Source organism: Ursus americanus, chromosome 1, assembly GCF_024610735.1.
Source record: "Ursus americanus isolate L20-20 chromosome 1, mUrsAme1.1.p, whole genome shotgun sequence".
NCBI classification, from domain to species: domain Eukaryota; kingdom Metazoa; phylum Chordata; class Mammalia; order Carnivora; family Ursidae; genus Ursus; species Ursus americanus.
The window spans coordinates 22,718,075-22,741,892 of NC_142127.1; the positions used below are offsets into that span (position 1 = coordinate 22,718,075).

At 35.8% G+C, this 23,818-nt stretch overlaps 1 protein-coding gene across 1 annotated transcript in view; it reads right to left on the reverse strand.

Annotated features, from left to right (window-relative positions):
- Positions 1-23,818, reverse strand: part of LRP1B (LDL receptor related protein 1B) — a 576,984-nt gene that overhangs the window by 460,653 nt on the left and 92,513 nt on the right. The window contains 2 exon segments of the mRNA XM_087859483.1: positions 19,959-20,090; positions 21,482-21,603. Of these exon segments, the coding sequence (XP_087715609.1) occupies positions 19,959-20,090; positions 21,482-21,603 (254 nt within the window).

A 23,818-nucleotide genomic window follows, 5' to 3' on the forward strand; every position in this document is an offset into this window, starting at 1 on the left:
TACACTAGGGCCACTAGATATCTACAAAATAGACTGACTTACCATTCCTCTCCTTAGCCATGTGTGTTGCCCTATAACCCTACCAAAGATAGGATTATTGGAGAGAGGAAGAATATAGGATTTTATGGACTACCCACTGATGACATTAGTATTCCCAAGCATGTCCTGGTGTCTGAATGGCTAATGTCCTTTGACATCTTTCAGGAGATGTTTCAGCAATCTGCTCACAGCTGACAAAAGGAAAAAACAAAACAAAGTAACAACAAAAAAACCCACACCAGTTTCCAAGGATGGCCAGGGCTTATTAAGAATTATCTTTTAGGGGAGAGCAAGAGGGAGTACTCTCTTCCACCTTTTCCATTTTCCTAGAAGGAAGCTTTTGCACATACTTGGTGCCCTGATTTTTTGTCCGCTGCCCAAAGGACACCACTTGATCACCTGGCTCTAGTGGCCAGGAAAGCTTGTGATCCTGTTCCCATGTTACTATAAAATGGGAAAGCCACTATAGAAAACAGTATGGGCATTCATCAAAAATGAAAAATAGAACTACCATATGACCCAACAATTCCACTTCTGGGTATTTATCCCAAGAAACCAAAAAGGCTAACAAAAAGATATATGTACCCCCATGTTCATTACAGCACTAATTATAATAGCAAGTGGAAACAACCTAAGTGCTCATCAGTGGGTTAATGGAGAAAAAAGATGAGAGATAGATAGACAGATGATAGATAGATAGATAGATAGATAGATAGATAGATAGATAGATAGATGATATGGTGGTGGTATCTATATGGTATCTAATGGTATCTACATCTAAATATATGATGGACTATTACTCGGCCATAAAAAAGAATGAAATCTTGCCATTTGCAATAACATAGATGGATCTTGACAGCATTATGCTAAATGAAATAAGTCAGAGATGAAAAACACCAAATACTCTATGATTTCTTTTATTTGTGGAAAAGAAAGAAAGAAAGAAAGAAAGAAAGAAAGAAAGAAAGAAAGAAAGAAAGAACGAACGAACGAACGAACTTAGGGGGGGAAAAGACTGGATTTCCTTGGAGAACTTGAAGAGAAGGTAGATTGTTAAGAGAAGAGCAATGTGCTCAGAGATACATGAATGGGGATAGCACAGATGTTTTATTGTGGTAAATACAGAGATAACTATGTATTCTTGACTTAATGGAGCATCTCAACTCGCCTGTATAGTTTTCTTGCAAGTAAATTTTATAATTTTCTCAGGAAAGAAAAAGAGATTGTAATGAGAATCTAGGAAAGGGAAAGATTACATCCATTTGAAAAACTATACTTGGAAGAAGCTCTGAGAATGTCACATAAGGGAACACACTGTTCACTGGAACATGATAGAGTGACACAGAACAGTCAGAAATCAGGTTTGAAAGATGTTTTGATTTGTATAAAACATCTAGTTTATTTGTTGTTATGAAAAGATGGTTTTAGTGCTAAGAATTTAGGATTTTATTTGATGATGACGATAATGATGGTGGTGATGATGACACGGTCATAGCACTCAAAGTCTCTCCTGATCTTAGCACTAAAAGTCTAATGTCCCAGAAAAGCCCTCAGTACTGAAAATGAGCTTGTCAGAACTCTAATTTTAGATTGCATAACTGGCAGATGGGCCCAGCTGCTGTGTCCTGGATCTACCATCATGCTGTGCCAAGGCTGCTCTTAGCTAATGACTATGTGGGGCAGGGTTATTAAGGCAGTCCCATTCCTGCAACATGTGGAACTTCTCTGTTGGGCAATTTGGTCTCCACATCAGCCTTCCTGAAACTTTACTGAAACTATACCAGTCTAAGACTTTTCCTACCTAGCCTTCCTTCTTTCTGTCTTTAGCACAAGTCAGATCTGCATTGTAGTCTGAGAACTCTCCTCACTTTTTCTCTCAGGTTGTTGTTCAGTAGGCTTTTGTATATCTAATCCTGTCTTGACTCTGTTTCTCAGAGGACCCAAACTAGTACAACTGGTGTAGGATTACTCTGAGAAAATAAAAGGTAAGGTGGAGCTATGGGTCTGACTCACTCTCTACACAACAGACAAGGAGGACATGGCCCTGAGGATACATGGCACATGGACAGTTCCTGACACATGATGTTCTATTGCTAAAATTTTCATGAAAAGTGACCTGAGAAAACATCTTATTAAAAGAAATATCCTTACAGGGATAATGACTCATGCATTTGGAAAATATGGAAGAAACAATGACTACAAAGACAACAGAGTTGGCTAGTTACTGCTATATTGTAATGACACTCTGAGAAGGGATAATGAAAAACTGAGAGCCGTTCACAAGCAATTAAAACTAAACGTGAGGGTCAAATTGAGGAAATTACAAAGAGACAGTGGAAGAGTAGACACAGCTGAGCAGCAAACAGAAACTATAATAGTTAGATCTACAGAGCTCCAGAGATGTCCAAATGCTCAGCAAAGACAGGTCTGCTATGCTAAAATCAGAGACCTGGTTGTTAAGACTTGGGAACCTGAAATACAGATGAGGATGGTGGATATTCCTAAAGGTGCTGGTTTCTGAACTATCCCCTTGGACTCAGAGTTTGCAAAGGTTATCCAATTTTCCTTAGTAAAAGCAAGCAACTTCGTTGTGCTGAAAGATGTTGCAGAAATACTTCACCTGCAAGGCAAAAGTTACCTCCTCAAGAGCTGTACTCACTTCTCCTGGCTGCTAGGCTGACAACTATGGGTAAATCTCAATAAATCTCATAAAGAAGGAAAGAGATTACACAAAAAGAACTGTGAGGAATAGTTAGCATGATGACCAGGGGCCAGAGAAGTATCTCTGGAATTGTATGTTGCAGGTGCTTCATCAAGAGAGGCTAAAATATAAGATAGATAAGTAAGGATTCTTTTACTTAGAAGCTCTTTCCCAGTATACTACTGATGGGATTTAACACTCTGTCAAGAAGCCAGGATGTGGGACACAATCTCTGTGAAGGTAGCTCTTAAGACATGGAGAAATTATGCTGTTCTCTATGTAGAAACACTTCATGATGTTTTGTAGTAGATGAAAAAAATAAAGAGAATGAGAAAAGGAAGTGGACATCGAGAAATAGATTATATAAAGAAAGAAAACCCACCAAAGGATCTCAGCGGACACACCATTCCCCAAGGCTGATGGCAGTGTAAGTAGTGAGAAAGGCACCAGCCCCACCAAGAAATTCCAGTACTGGGGAGGATGGAGGACTGACAGCCAACAAGGATATTGCTTAACATTTACAACCCAAAACAATAATGGAGAAGTAGAAGCCAGAGGTACTGAAGAAGTAGCCAAATCTCTAGCCAAATCCTAGCAAAATCCCCAAAACCCTGCAACACTGTGGCAATTATACAACTATGATGATCCCCCCCGATCTTTCCTCAAAGGGACCTTCAAACATTTACTTGAGTGACTCGATATTGGGGAAAGGGAAATACTCAGATATCTTGATTATTAGACACAGTGTCTAAGTTGACATTGATATAACATCATTGATCCCTTGAGGTGGGGCTTACACAGGCCAGGTAATAAGTGAAGTCCTGGGATAAATTCTGATTCATTGTAGTCCACTGAGTTCATAGATCCACCTGGGAGTCATTTTCTTAGTCCCAGAGCATATAATCGAAACTGGTATACCTGAGAATTGTATGAACCTCAACATTGGGTTTATTGCCTCTGGAATAAGGGCTATCACAGTGGGAAAGGCCAAGTGGATATCTCGAAAAATATATAACCTCCATCCTCTCCCTATACAACCTGAATGGTCACCATTAAAGACAGGAAGCGGTCTCAGTTATGCTTCTTGCCCCTGCAGAATGATTATGGACTACCACAGGCTTGCCACTGCAGAATGATTATGGACTACCATAGGCTTAACCAAGTGATAGACCCAGTTGCAGCTACTACGGCAGAGGAGGTATCATCACTAAAGCGGATTAATAAGGCCTCAGGCATGTGGTATGCAGTCATTGATCTGGCAAATGCATTGCTCTCAATTCGACTTAAGAGGAGGATCAGATAGAGTTTTATTCACATTTGATAGACGATGATATTTATTTATGGTTTTTCCTCAGGGCTATGTTAATTTTCTTACCCCTGGTCAAAAAAAAAAAAAAAAAACCACTATTCAAATATAGTCTGAAGAGATCTGAAATCTGGACCACTAGACATTCCAGAGTATATTATATTAACCCACTGTATCAAATATATCAAACTTCTCAGTCAGAATGAACAAGTGGTGACTAGGATGCTGGAAGCATTGGGATGTGTACCTGAGGGTTGGAGATAAAACTTATAAAGATTCAGGGACTCACCATTTTCATGATGTTTTTTATGAGTCCAATGGTGAATAGCATGTCAAAGCTCAAGACAAATAATTGCATCTTGAGATGCCTATCCAAGAATAGTACTCGGTAAGCCTCTTTGGATTCAGGAGATAACATATTCATTCCATGCCAAAGATTACTGTTCTAGCACATTTCCTTGGTGACATGGAAAACTACTAACATTGAGTGTGATACAGAGCAGTAAAGGGCTCTGCAGTAGGTCTAGGCTATGATTCAAGCAGCCCTCTCATTTGGGTCATATGACCCAGAAGACCTGATGAGTGCTGGTGGTCAGAGCAACATACAATATAGAGCTTTTAAAGCCTCAGCAAGGGAATCCCAACACAGGCCCCTAAGATTCTGCAGCAAAGTCATGGCATCTGTACCAGAGAATTACATATCCTTTGATAAAATGCTCCTGACAGGTTTTTGGACCCTGGAAGAAAACAAAATTCTTGACTCTGAGGCTCCAAGTTACCATGGATCTGGAACTGCCCATGATGAATTGTCCTCATACCTTCGTCTATGTAGAGGTTCTAATCAAGAAAAGAAAAGAAGAAGAAGGAGGAGGAGGAGGAGGAGGAGGAGGAGGAGGAGGAAAAGAAAAACCCCCCAAAAACCTTAAGTTTGTTTTAATGGATCATTCAAATTAATATATGGGTACAAGATAAACATGAATCGTCGTTGCATTCAAGAGTAGGCCTTAAAGTGAGTTGAGAGGGAGAAAAATCTTCCCTAGGGGCAAAATTGTGACCAGTACACCAAATTATTCACCTCGTGTGATAGAAGTAGCCTGAGGTACTCATGTATACAGATTCTGAAGCAGTTGTCAGTGGCGACCATGGCCATATGGTCATGGGACTAGAAAGAAAATAATTAGAACATTAAAGATTAGTTGATCTAGAGTGGGGGCATGTGGATTGAGATATAGGAGTAAGCACAAAGTGCAAAGATTTTTGAATCACATCTTAATTCCTGAAAGAAAGCATCTACCACAAAAGAAGTACTGATAACCAAAATTTCTTGGTCTTTTGACATTAGCCAGGCTTCATCATCAGCCTCCCCAGAACTGGGCACATGAACAGAGTTCACAGAGGCAGAAATAAAGGTTCAGTTAAATGGATTTCCACTTACCAAGGCCAATCTAGCTAATTTTGCCTCTGAACATCTAATCTATCAGTAATGGAAAATAATAGTGAGCCCATGATATGTTACCATTCCTCAAGGACATCAACTGATCTATTGATGGCAATTCAACTACATCAGGCACCTTCCAACTTGGAGGTGTCAGTGATTCATTCTCATTAAGATATAGCCCCATTCTAGGTATTGGCTTGCCTTTGTTACTGCAGGCCCGCAGGCAGCACCACTATACAAAGGCTTATGGAATCCCTAATCCACAGGCATAAATTCCACACAATCTAGAATCTGCTCAAGTTATCTAATTCACAGGGAAGTAGGTATGAGAGTGGGCATGTGACCATGGGATCTACTGGTTGAATCATATACCACACCATCCAAAAGCAGATGAGGTCTCATAGAATACTGGAACAACTTTTTAAAGACACAGGTGACACATCAGCTTAGAAGGAATACTCTCAAGGTGACATCTACAAGGTTACAGTATACTCATTCAATTAGAGACCTCTATATGGTTCTGTATCTTCCCTGCAACTTTGGATTCTGTAGGATTGGAGCTTCTGGTTTCCAGAGGGCACACCTCTGAGAAAGGGCCACAAGCAAGGGTCCCACTAAATTACAAGCTATGGCTCTTGCCAAGAGACTTTGTAATTCTTGAGTCTAGTAATCAGCAGGTTAAAAGAGGAGTCACCATATTGGCATACATGACTGACCCTGAGAAGGATGAGGAGGTAGGGCTGCTTTCACATAGTGTGGCCGGGGAAGGATATGCATGGAACCTGAGTAGTCCACTTAGGACCCTTCTACTACTCTCTGTGAAAAGACACATGCAGCAACCCAAGTCTGGGAAGGGTTACCAAGGATTCAGACCCCTCAGGAATTAAGGTTTGGGTCACAGATCAGCTACCTAGACCTGCCAAAATGATAGTTGAGAATGAAGAGCAATTAGAATGGATAGTGGAAGAGGAGGAAGATGATTATCAACTGTGGTCTGAGGTAGCTACAGCTATAAAGTCTATTAGGCCCACTAACCTCCCTCTTATAAATTTCCTCACAAGAGAGACCTAAAGGAACTACGGAGTTGTTTCCCAAACCTGTGTAGACACAGATACTTGTGGCATAAGGGGTGCTCTTTGGCAGTCATGAACATGCACTTCTCAAATCTCTACCTATGGGTAACATCATTCACTGAACCCACCACTGATACGAGACCCCACTTCGACCAAGGTTCCCAGATGATGAGTGAGTATGACATAAATACTGAGGCAGACACACTCCTGTGAAATGCACAACTCCTTCAAACGGCAACTTTGGCTCAAGGACTCCCAATCAGCCTTGCTAAAAATGTCTTAGAGCTGTACTGCAGTCTAAGGGTAAGTCTTAGATTCAATTCAATTCAATCTCATCAGTCTCAATCCCCTTTATTACTCACACTTTCCCCAATCAACCTCATACATGCCAAGATAGGAATATTTTTAAATGTGGATCAGAGAAGATACAGAATCTCATGCCCCTTGGCCTTTGCCAAAGAGTTCAAACTGGCACAAATAAATATGTTATATTGATCTACACTATTATCTTCTGTACTGCTATGTGCTCCTCTTAGAAAACAAAAACAAGAAAAAAAAAAGACAAAAAACCAAAAATCTGGCAACTCAGGGCTGCCAATACTGCATCACAGAAACGATGTGTAGTTAAGTAGCATCTGTCCCTGCTAGGTCATTTGCAATATGGTCTGCCACACTCAATCCCTACTAGGTCTCCCTCTCTCCCTAACTATTCACACAGAAAACTTCTCTGGCCCCTGTAGTCACTTGAGTTTGTGACACTGGCCTAGTACTCTCAATAAACTAAGATGTAAATGTATCTTTTGAGAATGAGATTATAGGATGGGTTGAAGATTTAAAGTGACATACAAAGTGTGGCTACCATAGAGATGGGGATGGAGAAAGAAGACCGTAGGCTTTACAGGGACTTGGGGATTTGCAAAGCAAGGATGTCAGAAGAGCACAGAGTACAAAGATTTACAGTTCATTAATGAAATACCCGGCTGCAGAATATGGGCTCTAAAAAGAAGCAGAAAAATTACAGAATAAGTACAATGAAACATAAGTATCTGGAGTCAAATCACTAAAGCTGAAATAAGGACGAAGATTAGGTTCTGTGTGGGGTGATAAATTCAGAGGTTGTGTGTAGAAAAGTGCATTACCATTTCTATCTACCTCCCTGGGAGAAAGTACATGGGATTAAATTTATACTTTTCAGTTTGAACAAATAATTAATTCCAGATACTGAATTTTCCATAATGATTACCAAGCATTCTCTCTAATAAAATAGACATTTTAAATGGTTTTAGTAGTCATTTGTTAGGTAATATATTTAAATATTGTATTAGTTTGTTAGGGCTGCCATAACAAATACAACAGATTAGCTAAAATGCCAGAAATTTATTCTCTCACAGTTCTGGAGGCTGGGAAATCTGAAACTGGAGGTGTCAACAGGAGTTGATTTCACTCTAGGGACTCTCCCTTTGGCTTACAGATAGATGTCTTCTCCCTTTGTCTGCACATGATCTTTCCTCTGTGTCCCAACTTCCTTTTTTTATCAGGACATTGGTTAAATTGGATTGAGGCCTAACCATATAACCTCATTATCTCTTTAAGAGATAATCTCCAAATTTAATCACATCTGAGATGCTGAATTTTAAGACTTCAACATATAAACTTGGGGGGACACAATTCAGCCTATAATAGGTATTCACTTGTATCTCAGAGAATGTTTTTTTAATCACATATGAATGGATGATGCTGAAAATAACTCTGAATTACAAAAGAATATTTCTAAGTAGAAGCAAGGAGCTGTGTATGTACTAGCAATTAACATTATGTTCAATCATCACTATTCTACAAGATATAAGAAAGGCTAGTCCATATGCAAGCCTAGTAGAAGAAATACAATGTCTACTTCACATTTCCAGGGAATGCTGACATTTGAAAAATCATTTGGAAAACTATTAAGTTCGTTGCTAGGTATATACCCAAGAAAAACAAAAACAAATACCCACACCGAAACTTGCACTTGAATGTTTCTGGAAGCCTTATTTGCAATAGTTAAAAAAGTAGAAACAACTCAAATGTCCATCAGCTGATGAATGGATAATAAAAAGTGATATATCCATACAATCAAATATAATTTGCACCCCCCAAAAAAGTAGTGAAGTACTGGTATATGCTACAACATGAATGAACATTATGCTAAGTGAAAGAATTCAACCACGAAGGACCACACATCAGATGATTCCATTTCTATGAAATGTCTGGAATAAGCAAATCTGTAGAGACAGAAAGTGGATTAGTGCTTCCCTTAAGACAGACAAGTCAGAAGAAATATGAGAATTAGTAATGAGTATGAAGTTATCCTCTAGGTTAATGATAATATTTTAAAATTTGATATTGGTGATGGTTGCACAACTCTGTGAATATACCCAAAACCACTGATTTGTTAAACACATGGATTCCATGGTATGGTATGTTAATTGTATCTATAAAAAGTTGCTAGCTTAAAAAAAAAAAAGAAAAGGAAATCTGAGTTTGAGGAATTAACACAAATGCTGAAAAAGATTTACAGCCCAAACTCAAAAATAATCAGAATGTCCAAAAATATTGGAAAAGTCAAAAACTGATGTTATCCACATTTTATAATAATGTACTCGTGTCAAAAGCAGCATTTACAAATTGTTATTCATAACATAGAAAAGTGTTCTTTAGAATGGTAAGTAAAAGGAACAAGACAAAATCTTATCAATGATGTTTTATTTGTTTTTAAAAAACATAGCACAAAGATCAATATGCCACAATATGATCCCCCTTATATGTAGAATTTAAGAAATAAATGAACAAAAGAAAAAGAGAGAGAGAGAGAAAAACCAAGAAACAGACTCTTAACTATAGAGAACAAATTGATGGTTATCAGAGAAGTAGATGGGGGATGGGGGAAATAAGGTAAGGGGATTAAAGAGTACACTTATTATGATGAAAAAATAAAACAAGGAGTGCCTGGGTGGCTCAGTCGGTTAAGCATCTGCTTTTGACTCAGGTCAGGGCTCTGGGATTGAGCCCTGTGTCAGGCTCCCCACTTAGCAGGGAGCCTGCTTGTCGCTCTCCCCCCTGCTTGTGCTCTCTCTCGGGCTCTCTCTCTCTCAAACAAATAAATAAAATATTTTAAAAAAAGAAAACAAAATGATATAAAAGACTAATATGCCAAAATATTAATAGTTGCTGTCTGTGTAGTAGTAGTATTGGTGATTTTTATTTCAATTTTGTTTCATGTTTCCTAATTTCCCACAATATACAATTTTAATAAAGAATTTTTAAACAAATAAAAGTATTTATTTAATTATAGACTGATATCTGTCATCAAGTGTTTGCTGAATGACTATTAACCCTCAAACACATTTTAATAATGCTTAATGATTGAGCTGGTAGATATCTACTTTTTCATTCAGTCATCACTACTTTGAGTTAATAGGGTTTCACATGAACATTGAGAATAATTGAATATGCAAATATACTCATTGGTATACTGTATTGTATCTATAAATTCAATCTGAGCCAAGTGAGATAAAATTATCAGCTATTTTATCACTAAATAATATTAAGGGAGAACTGTAAATGGAAAAAAAATAAGGCTAGAGTCACAATTTAAATAAGGTTATTGATAAGAAAAACCAATAAATCTTAGCTCTTATCCCTACTAATCAGAATAATATATCATAGGTAACAAAATAAAATTTTTGAATCCTTTTATTCAGAATTTAGAAAATAACTTTTCATGTATAGTTAGAACCTTGAATTACTATGAAATCATCAGTTCTTTTTAGTATCTTAATATTTAATTTGTAAAGGAAGCAGCAACCAAAATGGGATCTCCCTGTCAACATTTGTTTTTCCTTTGAAGAGTAGAACAGAGTCTGTAACAGTCTACTTTCTATGTTCAAACTATGCCAGTCTAATTATGATTTTGTTCACATAGGTTTTAATGACTATTGACCAAGAAAATAGATGATTTTTAAAAAAACAGCTTATAGGTTGTTACTGTTGAAGCTGTTAATATTGGAAGTTGAATAATCAAAACGCTAGAAGAAACACAGAGAAATCATTATTCAGAAGAGTTGATTTGTTTGTTTTAACTCCTTAAAATACTCCAGAGCCAGAGAGTCATAATCCTTAAGTAATCTATTCTAGTATTTAATACACTATCAAGTTCCATGTCTGGTTCTGAGTTTTTTCCTGCTTAATTTACATTGAGCTCCTCTCATTCAATCCTCAGTAAAATTAAATAATAAATAAATAAAACAAATAAACTTCTAGGCTAAAGCAATCAACTTTGTTTCTCAACACAGTCCCAGATGAATTCACTGACGGAATGTTTTACTCGTAGCAGATGATGGGAGATAATATGCTATCCTTGGAAGAAGATTTGCATAATTGCTCTTGTGTACCATGGCAGGCATAAAGAACTGGCAGTTGTTGCCAACTACTTCAGAGCTCCCTTTCTGGCTACAAACCTCTGGACAGGGACACTTGATGCAATGCTAGAACATATTATAAGCGTAGTTAACATCAGTCAACGCTTAGCCTGCATTGGTCACACAAAAAAAGAAAGTAACTACACAATTCTGTTTGTGTTACACACCTTTGTATCCCCCAGGCAATCCTAGACAGCTATAAGAATTTTCTTGAGCTTTTCTGAAAGAGCTTTTGTGCCAGAGAGTTGTCAGTAGAAAATTTAGTGTAAGTTCATATTACAGGAAGACTTTCCCAGACACTGGTCAAAAACTGTAAAGGGGGGTTGCAGGGAGTTGCTGGCCTTTCTTGAAGGATTAAGCCATAATACAGAAGTTATCCATATAGTAACATCATTGATAACCTGAATCAACCATCAAAATTTATCTCTTAGACAATAATATGTGGCGATAATACGGATAAAACATCTATTATACTGTGATAAACAGCCTCTAATATACCCACCAATGTTCCCCACCACCGGGTAATTGAGTCCCTTCTTTAATTCTGTCCCTGTGAGTGTGGACTGTACCTAGTTGCTAGCTTCTAATAAATAGAATGCACCAAATGTGATGAGATATCCCTTCTGAGATTGGGTTACAAAAGGTCTGGGTTTCATTTTGTGTGTGCCATTTCTCATTGTATTGTTCGCTAGCTCTAAGGGAAGCTAGCAATCATGTTGTGAACGGCCCTGTGGAGAGGCCCACATGAAAAGAAACTGAAGTCAGTATTCAGTGAGGAGCTGTGACCCTCTGACAAATAGCCCACAAGGAATTGAATCCTGCCAACACCCATGTGAACTTGGAAGCGAATTCTCCCTAGTTGAGCCTCCTGAGGAGACAACAAGGTGTCTGGCCAACACCTTGATTGCAGCCTCATAAACTGACCCATAGAAGCAATAAGATAATAAATGTTTATTGCTTCAACTTGCTAAATTTTGGTAATTTGTTATGCAGGAATAAATAATAAAATATAGTGGAATAAATTACTATTTTTTTTCTTTCTTCTTCCCCTTCTTCTTTTAGTAATGATCATCATCATTTCCCTCGCTCACCTCTTAGATGAGGCTATATTATTCGTCTTCTGTCCCTAAGTTTAGCAGGGGCAATCCTATGCTTGGTGATCATATTGTCATCATTCCCCCAAACCCCACGTCCTCATACTGTCTGCCAAATATCTTTCCCAACCATCACTGCAGTGGGATTAAAATTCTAATTAGGAAATTATCAGGGTTCTGATGTTGATTACTTCACTACTGGTTATTCAATTCATGGTTTATGCCAATCTCAAGGGCAAAAACTCAAATGCAAATCCTGAATGCAGAAATTCATTTGGGCATCTCGAAGTAACCAACTCTCCCCAAAACCACTTTCTTAACTGTTAAAATGAAAACACCACCTGCCTCAACAGATCATTTTGATGAATTGAATGGCATAAATACAAAAAAGTTTCCTAACCGTATAACTGTGATTAGTAAGTGTTCAATAAATGTTAAAGGTTTTTTTAATGTTATGTTATTTTTTTTCCTCCTCAAACTTCCTATTCCTAACCCATTGTGGGTGATTAGTTCCATTTCTAGTCTTTCTACTTCAGCCTAGTCCTTGTTCTAGAAGTAGTAAGGAATTCATGGAAATAATTAGTTCTTTACTCTTCTCAAAGGATCTGCTTACTACACTTACTACTTACAGCTTCTGGATAAGAAAAAAGCCAAACGATAAAAAGGAATTGAAGATCTGTTTATGTCTAGCCCAAAATCAATGAAATAACTTCCATTTTTCTCTATTAACTAGAAAAGTGTGTACTTGATCAAAAACTAATGATCAATAATCTCAGAAAATGAATCATAGCTCTTTATTTTTTTTTCTTAGAGTGTCAAAAAGAAAAATAGACTAATATATTATTTGGTTTTCTCAAAATAGGGGAAAAAACTTTTTCAAAGTTAAAAGCACTTTTTAAAGGTCACAATTAACAGTGTTAATGGTATCAATATACCTAAGCTAAAGGAGACATCAACATTATCATTAGACCTATCAGCATATCCGGGACTGAGTTTCTAGGAATAAACAGGTAGCAGTGTATCGCCTAAGAATCAGAGTACAGAGAAATCTGACAAAACATGCAGAAGACTGATCTATCTAAAAAATACTTTTTTTCACATCTCTTTAGTGGTGTTTCAGTTGTATTTATGGTATTGGGTTGATACTGTGCTTTACTCAAACACACTTAGTAAGATAACTTGTAAATCTCTCAGCAGCTATTAATAATTTACTATGAATTAGTATAGCTAGACCTTTTGAGAATAGGTTTCGTGGTAACTCAGTTTTGATAAGGAAAAGAGTACAGGAATATATTAGACTATCAAATATGAATGTAGCTCTGCTGAAAAGAACCCCGAGCTGCCAAAAAGAAATATAGCAGCATATGTTGACTCAGGAGAGGGAAAAAGAAAGGTGCTCAAAATGGATGTGCTTCGTGTGAATTTATCTAAAGTTGGTGTTGACACGTTTTACTTTCATGAGGAGTGCTAACTGCCCAAGTGAGACGTTTCCATGAGACTTGCATCGGTGATTCTCTCAATGATAGAGAGAATAATGTAAATCCCAAGTAAGTTGACCAAAGTCTCAATCTTAGCAGGTAATCATTGTGCATCTTCTGCGCTTTTGGTTTCCAGTAACCTCTGGGGAGTTCAGGTCCCTGAGAAAGCTGTCTATCTGTGTTTTGAGTTTAGAAATTATCCAAAAATGATTTGTGAGATATATACAATAATTTGCTTAACCTGTAGTTCCTTATCTATGTATGATATTTGTCTCCGAGGCTTGTTGAAGTTTCTGTTTTCTTGTGGTAGTTACGACCTTGCCTCTTGAAAGATATACCGAATTTGACCATCTGCAAATACATACAAACTGTTCACATGATTTGAAAATACAGTTTTGAAGCAAGTTTGAAATGATAACACAAAGTAGTATTGGTTCACTGTCCCAAGAACAAGAAGAAATGAACCAGTCCTAAAAATTCACTTTGTAGCCAAGGAAATGGTTTTCATAAAATTGAAAAAATGTCCCAAAGCGACAGTATTCTATTTCTTAGGCTATTGCTGCTACTGACATAAAAAGAATTCCTTCTATAATTCTTCTGTGGCCCTGTTTGGTGACAAAATGGTTACTAAAAAAATTTTGTGACTAGCTGTCTTCTAAGCCTCTGGAGAAAGGAAGAGATTCTCACTTGTCACCTGCTTCAATACTTAAATAGTTTTAAGGTCACATAATTCAATGATCCAGTATATGAATCAAAATAAAATATGACCTTCTACAAGCACAAATTTACAGAAGAGCAATGTAGTTTATCAAGTAATGCCAACAATGTCCAAATAAAATTTTGTTTCAGTGGTTACAGGTACAAGATGACACAGTGTAAAGAATCAGAAGTAGGATACTTAATTAGGATACTTAATTACCACACAATCTCTTGATCTCCCTGGGTTCTAGTTTCTTTATATGCAACGGGAGGGAGTGCTACTACATGGTATCAAATGTTCCTTCTAGTTCTAACATTTAGTGATATATGTAAATATTGTGGAACTACTAAGGAGAGATTATTTCATGTAAATAGGTGGCATTCAAATGTGTAAATGTGGCAAGAGTATTTTGTCGTATATTCTCCTTCACTTCATTTTATTAATAGATTTTATTTTTTTAGAACAGGTTTAGATTCACAGATTTGAGCAGAAAACTCCCATGTACTTTTTCCTTTCATCCACACACAGCCTCCCCAACTGCCAACATCTCATACCGGAGTGGTACATTTGTTACACCTGGTGAACCTAAATTGGCATATCCATAGATTACATTAGGACCTATAGGTCAGATTAGAGATTACTCTTGGTGTTGTACATTATATGGGTTTTAATAGAAGTTATAAGGACAAGTTCCTTCAGTGTTTTTATTGTTTTAATAGCCAGATCACTATGTGATAGTGTAAAAAGGCATTAAAATATTCCCCATAGTGAATTCCCCATAGTGAATAATAGTCCTTTGATGTTCTCTTAAAAAACAAAACTAACAAGCAAAAAACCCTACAGATCATCCATACATGCATTACCTCAGAAACTATTCTTTATCTTTTTTCTCTACAGTAACTTAGCTGTGATATTCTACACCTGGTAGATAGTAATCAACAAATGTTAATACTGAGTTGGATGACTCAAATTTGAACAAAAGAGATAAAAGATGAAAAAAAGAATATAAGTGTGAAATTTTCAGATAATCATTCTCTGAAAGATCTTGTATTTGCCACTCCACACTGCAAAGTCTCTTTACAATAAATGTGACTACTTTCCAAATAATAATAATAATAATAATAATAACCATTCTCTGAATAGAAAGTCCTCTCTTCAAGCAATATCCTATTATGTGATATTACAAAAGAATATAAAGATCCTCAAGGCAGAGGAGGGGCAGACTGGACAGATCATTACTTACTGAAGATCACATTACTAACTTTCCACATTACATTACAAAGCAATGGGCTTTGTTTTGAAGATGTTTCTCCTAACTAAAACATATCTTTTAAAGCACCAAATTCAATATTCATTCATCAGGAGGAATATCACCTAGTGGGCAAGGATTTTCAAAGCTTCCCCCCCACCCCCATGGAATGGGACTTTTCCAGTGAAGTGATAAAAATGCTTTGAACATTTTAAATCTAGCCACAGGGTCTTCTTTCTCCTGTGGATACTATCCAGAATTGCCTCATCTGGTGAAAGAAATCCTTTCACTGCAGAAAACTTTAATTCATTAGGACCAAACCCAGCAGGACTGAGATCTGTTAATCCTCATGAAATGTACAGGTTTAAACAATGTATTTTTCCCTGTAAAACTGTGGTAATAAAATGCTATGACATAAATTATGATGGTTATACTTAAGAAATGATTCTCCTTCACACCATCTCCTTAGTGTAATGGGAGGCTTCTGTTTGGTTTGTTGTTGTTGTTGTTTAGAATAAGGATCGACTGTGCCCTTCCAATCTGTCATCTTTATCTTTGACTGATCCTAAAGTAGGGATTATGTCACAGAGGTGAATGCCCATTAATGAAAGAAGAGGAAATAGAGTGTCTGCACAGAGAACTAATAGTGAAAGAACTTATGATCACGTAAAACATAACAGCCGTGGTGGAAAAGAAAAAAAGCTAATGCACCAAAAATGGTTTCTCTCTTTTGCTCAGGAGCAATCTAGACATTTTCCTTCCTTCCTCCCTGAAGCAACTTCACTCAACAAAGCCACAGAGCTTATATATTGTCTATAATGGTATCATAAATCAAGTGTCCGACACTTATTCTGATCCTAATACATTTTCATGAAACACAGTTAGTGAAGGATCAGACTGTAAAATAGATGGAAGCACAAAGGTATGGGCAGAAGTGGTTGGAGGCTCTTATTACCACCACTGCCATCATCATCATTACTGTTTTACCTGGTTCCTTATCTACGTACTGTCTGCTGGCCTCCTAGGTTTACATTTAATGACTTCAAATAGCTGGTGATATTTTTTTAATCTTCAAATATCTGCTCTCCCTACTGTTCATTATCATCATCAAGTTCATCTTTAACAGGGAATTTTACTAACCTACTCTCTTTGTGCCCAAGAAGTTAAGAAACAACTATTCTCTGCAGATCACTGAACAGAAAGTATAGTATCCACCAAGAGAACAGAAAAGGAAATCATCGCTAATTAGAAGTTGAAATATAGCTTCCAGGGCATGCTTGTAGATATATATTTCACACACACATATATCACGTATGTGTATTTTTACAGTTTATTACTTTCTATTATTAGGTATCACTACTATTTTCATAGCTCCCATATATTTCAGGCTCTGTGTCAAACATCTGTACATCCATCTTTTTTTTTTTATAATGATTTTTTATTATATTATGTTAGTCACCATACAGTACATCCCCGGTTTTCGATGTAAGGCTTGATGATTCATTAGTTGTGTATAACACCCAGTGCACCATGCAATATGTGCCCTCCTTACTACCCATCACCGGTCTATCCCATTCCCCCACCCCCCTCCCCTCTGTAGCCCTCAGTTTGTTTCTCATAGTCCATAGTCTCTCATGTTTCATTCCCCCTTCTGATTACCCCCCCCTTTCTTTATCCCTTTCTTCCCCTACTGATCATTCTAGTTCTTATGTTCCATAGATGAGAGAAATCATATGATAGTTGTCTTTCTCTGCTTGACTTATTTCACTTAGCATTATCTCCTCCAGTGCCGTCCATGTTGTAGCAAATGTTGAGAACTCGTTCTTTCTGATTGCTGAGTAATATTCCATTGTATATATGGACCACAACTTCTTAATCCAGTCATCTGTTGAAGGGCATCTCAGCTCCTTCCACGATTTAGCTATTGTGGACATTGCTGCTATGAACATTGGGGTGCATATGGCCCTTCTCTTCACTACGTCTGTATCTTTGGGGTAAACACCCAGGTGTGCAATGGCTGGATCATAGGGTAGCTCAATTTTTAACTTTTTAAGGGACCTCCACACGGTTTTCCAGAGTGGCTGTACCAACTTGCATTCCCACCAACAATGTAGGAGGGATCCCCTTTCTCCACATCCTCTCCAACAATTGTTGTTTCTTGCCTTGTCTATTTTTGCCATTCTAACTGGTGTAAGGTGGTATCTCAGTGTGGTTTTGACTTGAATTTCCCTGATGGCTAATGATTTTGAACACTTTTTCATGTGTACATTCATCTTAATATTCCCATATGCCATAAAGTGAGGCTCATTAAGTAACTTACACAACATCGCAGAGTAGTTAAGAGGGTGAACTGGCACCAGAATACGAGTTGTTGTAAAAGTCTCACCTCTTCCTACTCTATGCTTTACTGGCCCCAGGTCTCTAACCCTCTGATTTCAAAGCAAGTTTTGCATTGTTGTTTTCCGATTAACAATAGGGATCTAAATACATTCTTGAACATTCTAATTTTATATGACTATTCCATATGCCTACACCCTTTTACATTTAGAAGATGAAATAGATGTTCTAAAAACAATTTCTTCCTAAGGATTGAATTTAAAAATATGGTAGCATGATATGAAGAACTCAAGTTTTGACTAACAACCGGTAATTTCTCTGGGGAAAACTACTTTGATGCAAAACAAGTTTATTGTGATATTAATAATTATTGGAAATCTAGAAATAGGGAGAGTACTATTCTCTGCAAATAAACATATCCCCTGCCATGGCACATTATATGAAACCTAACCATTTTAGGGCCAGTATAAAGCCTCAGAGAGTGAACTCAATTTGGGCAAATAATCAGTATACCCATAAGAAAAAAGAGATTTACTAATGATCTAACCAGGACATTTATACCACCAAATGTTTTAGTATCATACCTCACAGAAATTTTCAAAATACTTTCAAAATTCATTATGAAGTCTTTTAAAGAATCAGATATGTGATAACAGCTAAAAAAGGGATTATGTGTACTTATTAAAATATATGCATATATACATAACATCTTTTCAAGAAGTTCAAGTTTTCTTAGTTTGCACTTACTAAATCCTATGAAATTCTAAAGAATAAGATGCATGTCAAGAGGCAGGGTAGGTTACACATGGTAGGGTAGTGAGCCTTCCGTGTATAATGAGGTTTGATCAAACAGCCTCGCTTGATCAAAAATCACATTGTGATTTTGGCAAAATTTACATATTGCTCAACAAAATATACTATATTTGTCTGAATTTCCTTTTAGGAAAAGTCCTTTTAAAAATGTAGGTAATTTGGCCTGTATATGACTTCAAGCATTTGGTACAAAATAATTTACTTAAGAAAAGTCATCTTGGAAATGTTTGTGAAGATCCCCAGTAATTCATTAAATTGTAGCCAGGAATTTCATTAACACATGATTAAACAAAATGTGTTAGAGCTGAGGGAAAAAAATAAGCTTACAACCAGAATTCCACATGCTGATGCGTGAAGATTTTTTTTTTAAGATTATAAATCAGAGAACTACTTGCTTTTTAACATTAGATAAAATTAAGTCTTCACAAGTACTAAAAAACTACTGTAAACAGACATGAGCATCTTCAGCACTAAACATTAATATGGGAAGCATATGATTTAGCTCGAGGAGAGGTAGAGAAACTTGCTTTTATAAGTTCAGAGCCACAAGTGTAGAATAGTAGATCTGAGTAGAAATTCCAGAAGCATATCTAATGCTTATACTATGTCTGAATTTAGCAATTAGCACACACACACACAAACATGTTTACTTCAATAAATTGGACAGTGTCTACCATCCATCAATTTCCAATCATACATTTATATTAGCCACAGGAAAATGTTAGTGTCCGATCTGCTTTCTTTCACTGTTTGCTAAAACAAGATAAGGTAAAATCTGACTCCAAAACGATACATACCATATTCAAAAGTAATTTAAATGGCACAGCATTTATAATTGTTTTCTTGTTATTTGGATTTCATGTGCTACTACCTATATTAGAACAGATAATCATTCTGGAAATATTTTAATTTAGATTATGTTTTAAGTATATAATCAATCAAAATGTTTTGTATATATTTATATCTATAATTGAATAAAAGTAAAAGTGTCATTTAAAAAAATACAAATAAAATGAAGCAACCAAATGCCAATCATGGCATTTTAAGGCAATTGCATTTCAAATGCTACACTTTAGGAAATTTTTACTTGATTTTTTTTTTTCAGGAAAACATATTTAGAACAATTTGTATTAGGCTTAAAATTTCATTACTAATTTGCTTTCTTATTCCTCATCATGACTATCAGAGCACAGAGGGAAAGGTTATATTTCCATCATGTATAATAAATCAAGTAAAAACATCATATATAAATTATGAATAAAAAGCTATTTACCTGCATGGAAATCTATCCCAACAGCAAATGAAGTCCCTGATATAGGCATCAATGCATCCATTTTGTCACTTGGTTCCAGAGGTATTCCCCGGATTCCTTCATGAACAGAGTACATAAGAAATGACTCTATACCTAAATTGGGGGGGGGGGAGGGGAAGCCCAAGTGAATATTTAAAATTAAAATCATTCTACTAGCATTATTTTGAACATTCTTAATTTTTTTCATAAAACATATTTCTTAGCCTTTTTTTATTTTTAATTGCACACTCCCCTTCTGACTAGTTGAAAGGTATATAGATAAGTGGCTCTCGAACTTGAGTATACATCAGAGTGTCCTAGAGGACTTGTTAAAACACAAATTACTGGGACCCCCATCCCAGGGGCCTGATAATTTGAATTTTTGAAAAGTTTCCAGGTAATGATGGCACTACTGGTCTGGGAACCAGACTTTCATAAACACAGAGGCAGATAATTCTGGAAAACCTACCTGTCCTCACAACCAAAATTCACCCCCTCTTTTCTAATGCCCAATTATCTTATTGCTTATATATGATAATAAACTTTGATTTTATATATGATTTTAGATAGCTATATCACTGTTATTTTTCTAATAAAGGTAGTCTTCTTAAATCATTTTGAACACTAAAAACATACCACATACTTAATATTTGCTAATACCTTGCTGTTCTAGCATCAAAAATATGTCCTAAAATATGCACATACATAAAAGCTGACTACCAGAAGTCTGCATCCTAATGTTTATGAATTTTTCTAATACACCAGAACATGTTTTTAGATACATTTTCATTTCTTTTTTCTTTTCTTTTCTTTTTTAAGATTTATTTACTTGAGAGAGAGAATGGGCATGCACATGTCAGGGAGGAGGGGCAGAGGCCATGGAGCCCAATGCCAGCTAGATCCCATGACCCTGAGATCAGGACCTGAGCCAAAACCAAGAGTTTCACCCCAGATTGAAACCTTTTTTTAATAAAATTAAGCTATGATAGTTGGATAAAAAGATCATTCTAGAACCAAATATCTTTGGGACTACGAACCAGAATCTATGAAACAAGAAATAGGAAGATGGATGTTTTAGGTTCCACTTCTTTGGCGGTGATCTTCTCAGCTAAGCAAATCTGAGCCCCCACACCCTCTCTTGTATTTTCTCTTAAATAATTAGAAGAAAAACTGAATTCAGATTGAACGGTAATTGTAACCATTCAATCACTGCTTTTTACTTCAACCCTTCCCTATTCAAGTTGAAGATAGTTTCTACTGGTCTTGGTTAAAAGTTTGATAATAAACTGCAGTTCTGGAAAATAACTAATTATGACTTTTAAAGAACAGTAATACTTAAATTTTTTTAGATAATAACAATCTTATGTCTATGAGACTAAGCACTCGAACCATTGTCCTAATGAGAAGCTGATATTGTTTTTTTCTATTTTTAACTGATTTTTGTTGCCTAAAATTTGCATCGATAAAGTAAACACATCAGAATTAAATTTTTCAAGACCTTATACCTTGACATGACATGCGATTCTTTTGGAGATAATATCCCACTGTACACATGCAAGTCCTTGTAGTTTCAGATGTTGGCAAACAAAGCTGAGAGCATCCACCATTATTTAGTTGGCAAGAATTGCTGCCTGCATAGAAGAAAAACAAGCAAAAGAAATATTGAAGAAAAATAAAAAGTATCATTTGATATCAATAATTTGAACAAATATTTATGCTTTTGTTGATTTATAAAATGCAGCTGCTTCATAGTGATTAGAATGGTGTTTTATTATCTTGAATAATTTGAAGTGGCATATTGCAGTTGAAGTCTGCCCTCCCAAAAAAAGTAAATGGAGATCTAACGTGTGGCATAGTGACTATACACAGCAATACTATAATTAATTTATAGTATCAATTAAACTTTGATTATAATTCAAAGTTACTAAGAGACTAATCTTAACTGTTCCCACCACAAAAAAGAAATGATAATTATGTGATGTGGTAGAGGTGTTAGCTAATGTTAAGGTGGTAATCATATTGTAATATATAAATGTATCGAATCAACCCATTATATACCTCAAACTTATGCAATGTTAATAATATGTCGATTAGATCTCAAAAAATAAATTTTAAAATAAATAATTAAAAATTTTTAAAAAGCAATTGACAATGCATGAGAAGATTCATAGCTACAGAAGAGCAAGTGAAATTGGTTTGTCATGAATACTGTCAGACTTCTGTAATATTTTAAGATCACAGAAACTAGGAAATCTTTTTATTATGATATTTCACTTCAAATCTACAGTTACTTCCTTTTCAAGAATACTTTATCCAAATGTGTCAAATAAATAGCTGTAAAATTATATTACTAACTCAACTTGAAGATTTTGCCATTAAAAGAAAGGAGGTGTATATATATTTTTTTAAATAATTTTTTAAAGGAAATAAATTTTGCTGTTCCTAGGAACATAATTCTCCCAAAATATATTTAAAACACACCTGTAAGAGTCATCTAATTAATTGGCATATTAATTCTCCTTATTCCTCCATAGTAGCAATGACAAATATTAGTCAGGTAATCACAGGTAGGCATTCTATAAAGATGTTCCATTGAATTTACTAGGCCCAATGTGCTAATTAAAGCTGGTAGTTTGACGTTAAGTAATTTACAATCTTACCCAGCAAGTTCATTAAATATCCCATTTTTACAACATTTTTATTATTCTAGGACATGCAGTGCCATTTACTGGATGTTCAAGCTCTAATATGAAGTGCAGTAAATCCAGTGAGAATTACAAAGCGTGATGAAAGCTATATATATCACTAGCGCTCTATGGAAAATTCAAAATACCAATGCAGCTCATTACTTCTCATCTTGTGAATTCAAGATAGTCTGATGGGATTTAATTGTTCAATTGAAGCTGCCGTGAGTTCTGTCATTTTTGAAGTGTGAAATACTCTCAACTTGGGAGATTTCTCATCAGGAGATCTACCACACTCTCTGCTCATTTCCTATAGTTGCCATTTCAGTAAACGCTGAGCTCCATCCTATATAGGGCCACATGCTAGGATTAGAGTTGCCCTGAACTGTTGAAATGATTACTTTTATCTCCTATATAAACTAATGAAGATTAGTTGATTTATTCCCCAAACTGACTTATATACTAAGATGAAATTTCAGATCTCTGATTATTTTAATGAGAAAGTTCTATTTGGAGATTTATAATAATCTGTACTGGCCTTATATATATTTTATTTTATAGAAAACACATATACATATATTAATGCAATGCCAAGCTATGGAAATTTGCATTTTGATATAGATTTATTTCAACTACTATAAAGACTGAAAAGCTGAGAAGAGATTGACAAGAAATACTTTAACTAGAAAGCTTGAAGAAACACCAAATGGAGAGAAGGGGAAACAAGGAAATTGAAGTTAAAAAAAAAAAGATTCAGGAAGAGAATGAAATTACAAAAAGAAAAATAGGGTTCTATAACCTGGATGATATCAAACATATGTTAAAAAATCAGAAAAATGGAACTTTTGGAACTGTGCATTTTTAAATGTAATTGCAGTAATAGCAGTATATTGTACCATACTCATTTTTGACAAATAATAAAATCAGCCTATGTTAACAATTACCTTGTACAACATACATTTCATGTATCATTTGTTTAGTCTCTACTAGTTAGGAAGAGAAAAAGGAAAAAAAATGAATTGAGTATTTACAGTAAGTATCGTTGCCTATTAAATAAAGAACTGATGTAGGAAAAAATATTAGAGTGATTTTAAGGACAGTAATTTAGGTAGTGATTATGTAGCAAGTTAGAAATACTAGCTTGGCTTAATATTTTGC